The sequence below is a fragment of the Pituophis catenifer genome, unplaced genomic scaffold, assembly GCF_029215685.1.
Source record: "Pituophis catenifer annectens isolate HBS135680 unplaced genomic scaffold, rPitCat1.0.hap2 SCAF_3, whole genome shotgun sequence".
Taxonomy (NCBI): domain Eukaryota; kingdom Metazoa; phylum Chordata; class Lepidosauria; order Squamata; family Colubridae; genus Pituophis; species Pituophis catenifer.
In genome coordinates this window covers 9366025-9375654 of record NW_027256883.1, presented here as the reverse complement: position 1 = coordinate 9375654, position 9630 = coordinate 9366025, and the positions used below count along the sequence as shown (strand labels likewise).

Here is a 9630-nt window from a genome sequence, read left to right as displayed (position 1 = left end):
AGCCCCACCTGAGCTCTGGGAATAAAAGGCAGGGGGTGGAGATGAATAGGTGTGGTCGACAACTATTCATCTCCCTGCCGGACAGACTTGTTAGCCTGCTGTGAGAGAGAAAGAGATTTTTTGACGGGGCTGCTGGCACTCCTAATAACAGAAACATTTAGTTAAATGTTTAGGACAGAGTCCCTCCATTAAACAACCAGTGCTATTTCTATTGCTACTACTAACTGAACTCACTGCCAGAAGTTTGATCCTCATTCGACAAGTCTTAAAAACTGCCAAGTTTGAAGACCTCTGTTAAAGACTGATCCTACGAAGGAGAAATTATTGAGCCTCGGTGGTGCAGTGGTTAGAGTGCAGTACTGCAGGCTACTTCTCCTGACTGCCGGCTGCCTGCAGTTTGGCAGTTCAAATCTCATCAGGCTCAAGATTAACTCAGTCTTCCATCCTTCCGAGGTCGGTAAAATAAGGACCCAAATTGTTGGGGGCAAAAGCTGGCTTTGTAAACCACTTAGGGCTGCAAAGCACTGTAAAGCAGTATATAAGTTTGAGTGCTACTGCTATTTCTACATTTTGAGTCTAATCATTTTTCTATTTTGTCTGGGTTTTTTGGATTTTTGTCAGATTTAAACTGTGCACCGTTATTCACAGTGACACCCCATAAAATGCATCAAGCAGTATTCCTAAAGGGGATCTTAAGTCTTTTAAGTTTAAGTTCGTATAGCAGGTTAAATTTCGGCTATATTTAAAGGAGACAGCTTGATTCTAGAAATTCTTTTTTTTAAAAAAAAAAAAAAAAACCTTTAAGCGCACTGTCATGTCCTCAGTTGACTGCAGTAAAACCAGATGGAAGAAAAGATTGCATAAAACCCTCTTCTATACTGCAGCTCGCTTTGCTCTAAAGAAGTTCCTTCCCTCCACCACCACTCTATATTTATGTAATATTAAATAAATACTTTTAGAAGATTAAGCCATAAAAATGTGGAGCCAAAGAATGGCCTTTTGAAGCCGAAGGATGGATTCTGCTTCCCGGATACATATTTTTAAATATTCATCTTCCTCCTTAAAACCATTGCTCTAAAATGCTGAATACAATGGTTGTCCTGTAATTTAAAAGCTGCACCGTCGACTAGGCATTGAGTAGGGTTGTGCTGCGCTAATAAATGTCATTAGGACAGAATTAAAATGGTCTATAGCCCGGAGAGAGCTAACATAATTGGAAAGGGGAAATTGTCCCATTCACCCCTGGGTCTCCGGGTCTGTAGCTAGATTCATCTTCTCCTCTTCTGTCCCCAGGAGAAAAACAGTTTGGTCAGTAGTTGTAGGAACCAGCTGTTCGTTTGATGTAAGGGATGCAACTTTGTGCTTTGGTTAAAAAAAACAAAACACCCACATTTGAATCCATCCTCAAAACACAAGAGAAGGGAAAGCGATTTGTGTTTTTTAATTTAGAAAGAATTGTGATTTTTTAAAAAAAAAAAAAATTAAGGCTGACTTTTATTTATTTAGCTTTCGGTACTTCTGTTCCTTGCCACTATCTGCAATTGCACTATAGTAGCAGCATTGCTTTAGAGCAGGGGTGTCAAACTCAAGGGCCGCGGGCCGGATCCTCCCCGTGGGGTGCTTAGATCTGGCCAGCGGGGTTGCCATGGAAACAGCAAAAGCCTGGCCCACGATGCCTCTGCCAGCAAAAACAGAACTCGGGAGGGCCACGCGCAGCCCTCCCGAGCTCCCTTTTTGCTGGCAGAGGGCTGTAGGAGGCCATCGTGGCGAAAACAATTCTCGGGGTGACCCGCGGTGCCTCTGCCAGCAAAAATTTTGAGTAAGAAATTTTGAGTAAGAAATGAGTAAGACTATTGTTATTTCAAGGAGTTTATTGACATCAGTTTTTGCGGGCAAAGGGCTAGCAAAACAAACTAAAGACAAAACAAAAGGAGAAATGTTTCCCGTTTTGCATTTGAGCATGCAAGAAGGGGCAGGAAAGGAGAAAGGGAAAGAGGAAAAAGAAAGAAAAAGAAGGGAAGATGGGAAGAGAGCAAGGAAGGAAAAATAAGGAAAGAGGGGAAGGAAGAAGAAAGAAGGAGGAGGGAGGGAAAAGGAAGGAAGGAAGGAAGGAAGGAAGGAAGGAAGGAAGGAAGGAAGGAAGGAAGGAAGGAAGGAAGGAAGGAAGGAAGGAAGGAAGATTATAATGAGAGTGAAGGAGGGTTTGAGGGAAGTCCTGCCTTAGCACTTGGCCACCACAGGTGCTCCCGACACGAGTGACATTGAGCTGGCCACGCCCATCCTAGCTACGCCCACCGCCCCCCATCCCCGAAGTCAAACACAACCCTGATGTGGCCCTCAATGAAATTGAGTTTGACACCCCTGCCTTAGAACAAGGGTATCCAAACTTGGCCACTTCAATTCAAATCAGGGAGTGAAATTCCACGAGCCATAAGAGTTGCCAAGTTTGAACACTCCTGACTTAAAGAACAAAATCAGAACAGTAGTGTGACTATGGCAGGTGAGGAGGGCATCCTCTGAAGACCTAAAGGCAGAGGTCACCAACCCCCGGGCTGCGGCCTACTACTGGGCTGTGGTCTATTCTCAACTGGGCCGCAGGTTGGCGCATGTGCGTGCGCTTGCACAACTCTACTCATGCGAACGACAGGCCCACGTGTGTGCATACATGTACGTGCAACTCAACTTGCAGTCAAGCTGCATGTGCGTGCGTGAGTCAAGCTGTGTGTGTGTGATGGACCGCCACTTGCGTGGCCCAGTGACTTTCTCCCCTCACTTCAGCCGGGCCGCCAAGCCACAAAGTTGGGGACCGACCAGGGGTGAAATGCTCCCGGTTCGGACTGGATCACCTGATCTGGTAGCAATGGCGATGGGCGGTTCGGAGAACTGGAAGCAAAAATCCCTGCGCCCCCCCCCCCACCATGCCCAGCTGAGCCGCACGATCATCAGAGGCTTTTTCCCCCCCTATTTTTAAAGGCATTTTTTCTACAACCTCTTCTGACAAAAAAAATGCTTTTAAAAGTAAAAAAGAAAAAACCTCTGATGTTCGCGCGGCTCAGCTGGGATCGTCAGAGGCTTTTCAAAGCATATTTTTCTGCAACCTCTTGGCTGAAGAGGTGGTAAAACAAATACTTTGAAAAGTCTCTGATGATCCCAGCTGAGTTGCCTGATTGAGAGAGAGGCATTTTTTAAAGAGCCTCTCTGACGATCCCAGCTGAGTTGCCTGATCAGCAGAGGCTTTTCAAAGCATTAGAAAAAATGCTTTGAAAAGTTTTTTTTTTTTAAAGTTGGCCACGCCCACCCAGTCACATTACCCCCCCCCACCAAGCCGCACCCACAGAACCGGTAGTAACAAATTTTACATTTCACCCCTGGGACCGACGACCTAAGGTGTGCGTGTGTGTGTGTGTGTGTATGTGTGTGTGTGTGTGTGTGTATCTTGTGTTGGTGTTGATTCCTGGCTGGACAAGTCCCTGCAGTTTCCTTGGCAAGGTTTTTGGCTTGCCATTGCCTCCTTCCTAGGGCTGAAAGAGTGTGATTGGCCTAACGTGATCCATCTGGGCTTGAGCCTAAAGCAGGATTAGAACTCACAGTCTCCCAGTTTCTAGCCTGAGGCCTTCCCCACAACACCAAACTGGTGTAGGTGACCCCTGAAAATCCTGGAAAAAAACTCGACAGCGCTTCCAAAAGCGTCATCCAAGTACAGGTAGTCCTCAATTTACGACCCCAGTTGAGCCCAGAATTTATGTTGTTAAGTGAGAAAGTTGTTAAGCGAGTTTCATCCCATTTTATGACTTGCCTTGGCGCATTTGTGAAGTGAATCACAAGCAGTCGTTAAATTTGTAATGACGTCGTAAAGTGAATCTCTCTTCCCCGCTGATTTTGCTTGTCAGGAGGTCGCAAAAGATGACCCAGGACACTGCAACCGTCATAAATAAGAACCAATTGTCAAACATCTGACCGTAAACCTCGTGACCATGGGGATTGCTGCGACGGTCATAAGTGTGAAACATTTCATCATAAGTCACTTTTTTTCCAGTGCGGTTGTAACTTTGAACATAAGGGAAAATGGTTAATGCATGCAGAGAAATTCTAATAGCTAGTTAATTGGATTAATTTTTTTAAAAAAAACAATGAAATATAGCTTTTATCATGGATTGACCCTTTTTTCTTTTTTTTTTTTACAAAATCAGCACATCAAAGGCCAAAACAACTCTCCCTCTTGAAAGCAGAAACTCTGCATTTATAGGTTAAGCACACAAATAGTTGGACTATTTCCTCCATCCAAAACCGATAAAGACTTTGATCCTTACAAATTCCGTAGTGCAGGCTTAATAGCATCCTATTTCCCCCCCCCCTAAAATTGTGTTGTTTTACTATGTCCTACTTTGCCACTCACAAAATCATTTCGCCAGCCATTCAAACGAGGGGAAAGATAACCATTTAAAAACGGTTTACATCCAAGCAATTAAAACCAAGGATTAATCTAAAATGGGAAATAAACTATCATTTTCCTATTGGGGCACCCACAGTGACAGTCACAAGTTTCTTGACAATCTTGGCAATCAAAGCCCACTCCCATCCTTTGTGCATTGTATGCCTTTAGTTGATTTTTATCCTGCACTTACTGCTTTCTAAGTAACTCAAGGTGGTGAACATGGTTAATATTCCTTCCTACTATTTTCCCAGCAACAACAATCCTCTGAGATGGGTTGGGCTGAGAGTCCAAAGTCACTCAACCAGCTTTTATGCCTAAGGACGGGATTAGAACTCACAGTCCACCGGAGATTCACCTAGTACGGATGTCAGCAACCTGCGGCTCTGGAGCCGCATGCGGCTCTTTGGGCCCTCTGCTGTGGCTCCTTGTCGGGTGATACCACCACTGGCTGGCCCCGCCCCTCGCCCTCCCCTCCCAGTCACTCCTCGCCTGGCCTGAAAAGGTAAGGGCGACCGGGGGGGGGGGATGGAGAAGCGGCTGGGGCAGAGGCAGAGAGATACAGAGAGAGAGAGAAGGGAGGGGGGGAGGGAGAGATGTCAAAAGGGTTTTGTGGTTCCCAGTGTTTTTTAACAACCGGTTCTCTGCCCTAATGATCGGCTGGGTAGGCGTGGCTAGGGGGGTCATGTGACTGGTGGCAGTGAGTGACGTCAACTTGGCCATGCCCACCCAAGTTTTATGGCTCCCGGTGTTTTCTTTTCTGTGGGAAACGAGTCCAAATGGTTCTTCGAGTGTTTAAGGTTGCAGACCCCTGACCTAGTATCACCCACCCAGCTGTCATGCCTAAAGTGGGACTAGAACTCACAGTCTCCTGGTGATTGGCCCAAAGTCACCCAGCAGTCTTCATTCCTGAGGCAGGACCAGAACTCACGGCCTCCTTTTGATTGGCCCAAAGTCACCCAGCTCACTTTCATGTCTAAAGTGGAACTAGAACTCACGGTCTCCTGGTTTCTAAGCCAGCACCTTTACCGTTGCGCCAAACTGGCTGTGCATTGCCTGCGCATAAAAAGGGATGGAGTGTTGATCACGCATACATGCTCACCATTCTGAAGCCAGTAACTATGGCATAGATCGATGTTGTTCTTCCCACGTAGCCTTCAGCAGCCTCCTGTAATGGAAGACAATCTAGAAAGCAGTTTATATGACGGCATGGAAGTTCCCTTGAATACATCCTATTGTGTAAATGGTCATAAATAGCGTTGAGCTCATTGCATGATCTCTGCTGCCTATGTTTTCCTCTCGTTTTTCTTTCTGTGGCCCTGCCAGGACAAAACCCCCCAATCAATATAAACACAGTTGTACTGTGTAATTGGCTCGCGATGCATTGCAAAAATGATGGAACCAGATTGAAAAGGAAATCAGGTGTTGCAAGATGGCGAATATTGACAGAGAAGAGCAGCATAAAACCATGCCATGCCAGAGATGCAGGATGAAATAATGCTGCGTCTAGGTTGTGACTTTTAAATGCACCCAGGTGTTCTGCCCCAGCTATGGACCCCAAAGAACGCAGCACACACAAAGTCCGTTCAAGCCTTAGTTTACTAAATTAAATCAGTCTTTTACAACAATGGCTGTTAATTAACTGCATTAACAGCCGCCAAGAATTCAAAGAATAATAACTGAAAGCTTACTGTGGTTGGCAGAATGCCCAGAAGCAATTTGCAGGAACCTGATAAGATAAGCAAGACCGAGACACGAAGGTATGTGAACGAAGTTGTTCCCTGCAAATTGCCTCAGTCGGTGTTCTTCCTTAAATAGGCTAAGGGAGTGGCCAATTAGCCCCAAGCCTTACTCTCGAGGAGACCTCCTCCTGAAGAACCACTCCTGCCTTTTGGCAGCTCTGCGCACCCGTGCATCGAGAAGAGGCTCGTCCTCTTCACTTAAGGGAGCTTCTGGAGGTTCTGAAGGCCCTGGCTGAATCCCCGCCTCTGGCACCACATCTTCTCCAGCCTCCTCATTGTCTGACTCGAGTGCCAGCTGCACAGGCTGCTGGCGCAACACACCAGCCTCCTCGCTGTCTGAATCAGCTACTAGCTGCACAGGCAGCATAAGGGCCATAACACCAGGTGAGTGAGTTACCGCTCATATTCCATCTAAGTAAAGGTAGTTCCCAACTTACAACAGTTCATTTAGTGACCATGCAAAATTACATCAAAAAATTGCAAAGTGACTTATAACCATTTTTACAACTGTTACAGCATCCCCCATGGCCACATGATTAGAATTTGGATACTTGGCAACTGGATTGTATTTATGACGGTTGCAGAATCACAGAGTCATGTGGTCACTTTTTGCCACCTTCTGACCAGCAATGTCAGTGGGAGAGCCAGATTTGCTTAACAACTGTGTTACTAACCTAACAACTGCGGAGAACAACTGTGGCAAGAAAGGTCGTCCAATGGAGAGAAATTCACTTAACAAATGTCTCGCTTAGCAACATAAATTTTGGGCCCAGTTGTGGTCGTAAATTAAGGATCACCTGAAATGCTCCCGGTTCAGACTGGATCACCCAATCCAGTAGCGATGGAGGCGGGTGGTTCAGAGAACTGGTAGCAAAAATCCCTGCCCCCCCCATGCCCAGCTGAGCCGCACAATCATCAGAGGTTTTTTTAAAAAAAATTTAAAAGCATTTTTTCTACAACCTCTTTGGCTGAAAAAACGCTTTTAAAAGTTAAAAAAAAATCCTCTGATGATCGCGCAGCTCAGCTGGGATCGTCAAAGACTTTTTAAAGCATTTTTTTCTACAATCTCTTCAGAGGTTGTAGAAAAAATGCTTTTAAAAGCCTCTGATGATCCCAGCTGAGTTGCCTGATCGGGAGAGGCTTTTTTTCTTTTAAAAGCCTCTGACGATCCAAGCTGAGTTGCCTGATCGGCAGAGGCTTTTAAAAGAAAAAAAAGCTTCTGCCAATCAGGCAACTCAGCTGGGATCGTCAGAGCCTTTTGAAAGCATTTTTTTACAACCTCTTCACCAAAGAGGTTGTAGAAAAAATGGTTTTAAAAGTTAAAAAAAAATGGCCACGCCCACCCAGTCACAGTACCCCACCACCACCAAGCCACGCCCACAGAACCGGTAGTAACAAATTTTAGATTTCACCACTGACCTGAACACATTGCAAAATTTGCAACCCTGAAGAGGAAATGTATGATTAAAATGCTACCATATCACATGATGGGGTGTGGAATGTTTAAATGAGGGAAAACAACATAGAGCCATCTTAGCAGCTTTTAATTCCTGTTTAAAATTACAACAAAATGGGTTTGAAAGCCAAAGTCGAGAGCTGGGGATCATCTCTTCAAGGAAAAAACGCAGAAATTATCTAATAACATTTTTTTAACACAAGATAACATACTAAGATAATGTTATCCATGTACTATCTGGATTAACATGTCCAAGTCTTAAGGAAAATAATTTTCCATATTCAGAAGAAAAAAAAAAGATTGCAAATACTCCATACTCAGAATTTGTATTTCTTTATATACCTGCTCTATTTCGGGTTGGTAATCCTGGCAGATTTTTCTTTTCGTAACGTGCAGGAAAAAAATCATCACAACTATTATTCCAAAACCATTTTTGTAGATTTCCGACAGACTTGTATTCCGGATGTTTCTTGACATAGTCACAAGCCGAACATAAGTGTGATTTCCAGAAATTAGGACGGTAGACCGAAAAATCCTTCTTCCACTCAAAGTAACTTAGGTACAGCGTATCATTTCGGTCGAGCATCAGAAGGTACTCTGAGAGATTCTTAGGTGACTCAAAATCGTCCACGTGGATGAAAGACTCAGGAAGGACGTAATCTTCATAATTTTCTCTGGGAGGACCCAGCACCACAGGTACAGTTCCAGCCAAAAACGTGGTGTAAATCTTCTCAGTAATATAATCTTTAAAGATAGAATTTTCAAAAGCCAGATAAAACTTGCAAGAGGACATGATGGGCCTGTATTCTTCCCAGCTCAGACGGCGCCCAAACATTTTCCCATAAGTATGAATTTTAATATATTTCTTTAATTCCTTGTAATATCGAATTCTCTCCTGGGGATACCGGTTGCTGACTACCCAACATACGAGTTTGTCTTTCGGGGGCACTTCTGCCCGAGAGGCGTTTGGGCTAAAGGTGAGCATGCCGTAAGGTATGTGGATATCTGCATCCCGGCGGTAATTGAGGGTTAGGTTGAACATGCGGTTCAATCCAAGCTTGGGGGGTGAGTGGCTGGGTGACTCCATGTTCATCCAGATCCACTTCTGAAACAAAGGCCTGGGTTGCTGAGGGAGGTTTCTGAGATTCCACCAAATGTCTCGGTGGTGAAAGATGACCGCGTGGGACTGATTGTACATGCTCCGATTCATGGTGATGTGGCAGTCAGAGATGTTTAGGTCCAGACAATTTAATGGGCTCGATCTGCGCCCAAAAGGACTCAGCCAGAGCAGAACGAGAGTGACGTTGCTTTCGTTATTTTGAAATTCATCCTGATTGAAGGACACATTTTGCTTTGATGTAGAATTATCCTGGTTTAGTTTGAGGTAAAACCAAAGCTGAGTAGGTTTGATGTAGACCAGCAGACAGGCCCCAAAGCAGACCAGCACCAGGAAGAAAGCCAGGCCGGACCAGAAAACTTTGGATGGTATGCTCATGGCGCAACCTGAACCCCAAAATCACTTCGAAGTACTTCAATAATCCCAAAAAGATGACCCAAGGCTGGATGGAGAAGGATGACCAACCGCCTTGGCCAGCTAGCAGATGTCCAGCTATTTCTGCTCCTCCAGGAACAGCAGGAGGAAAAAAGGGGCAGAGCCACTGAGGCGGAGGGCCTTCCCTCTCCTATTGAACTCTTCCTGCAAAGGGAGGCCACGCCCCTTCCTGACTGGAATTATTCAGGCCATTGAGAAGGCCTCTTGGCAACATGGAGGCCTGCAGTTTAAAAATCCAGAAAAATATACATTCCTACAAATATTCATACATACATATGACTTATTTGCCTTCATTCCACCTGTGGCTCCATAGGTATATATGGAATCACAAGAGGATTCGAGGCAAACAGGTAAACCTTTAAAAAATAAAATAATAATGAATAAATAGACAAATTTATCGATGGGCCCAGTCCTCTCTCTTCCCAAAAGCCTGGATCTGGAGCACCAC

General features: G+C 44.9%; 1 protein-coding gene across 1 annotated transcript; it reads right to left on the bottom strand.

Moving 5' to 3' along the window:
* Positions 1-7964: 7964 nt before the first annotated feature.
* On the bottom strand, positions 7965-9125 carry LOC139315611 (4-galactosyl-N-acetylglucosaminide 3-alpha-L-fucosyltransferase 9-like). The gene has a single exon (XM_070942006.1). The coding sequence runs from the start codon at positions 9123-9125 to the stop codon at positions 7965-7967; it is 1161 nt and encodes a 386-aa protein (XP_070798107.1).
* Positions 9126-9630: the final 505 nt, after the last annotated feature.

Bases quoted from the DNA above. Each gene is read 5' to 3' on its own strand.
- LOC139315611 (XM_070942006.1), bottom strand. From the start codon at position 9,125: ATGAGCATACCATCCAAAGTTTTCTGGTCCGGCCTGGCTTTCTTCCTG.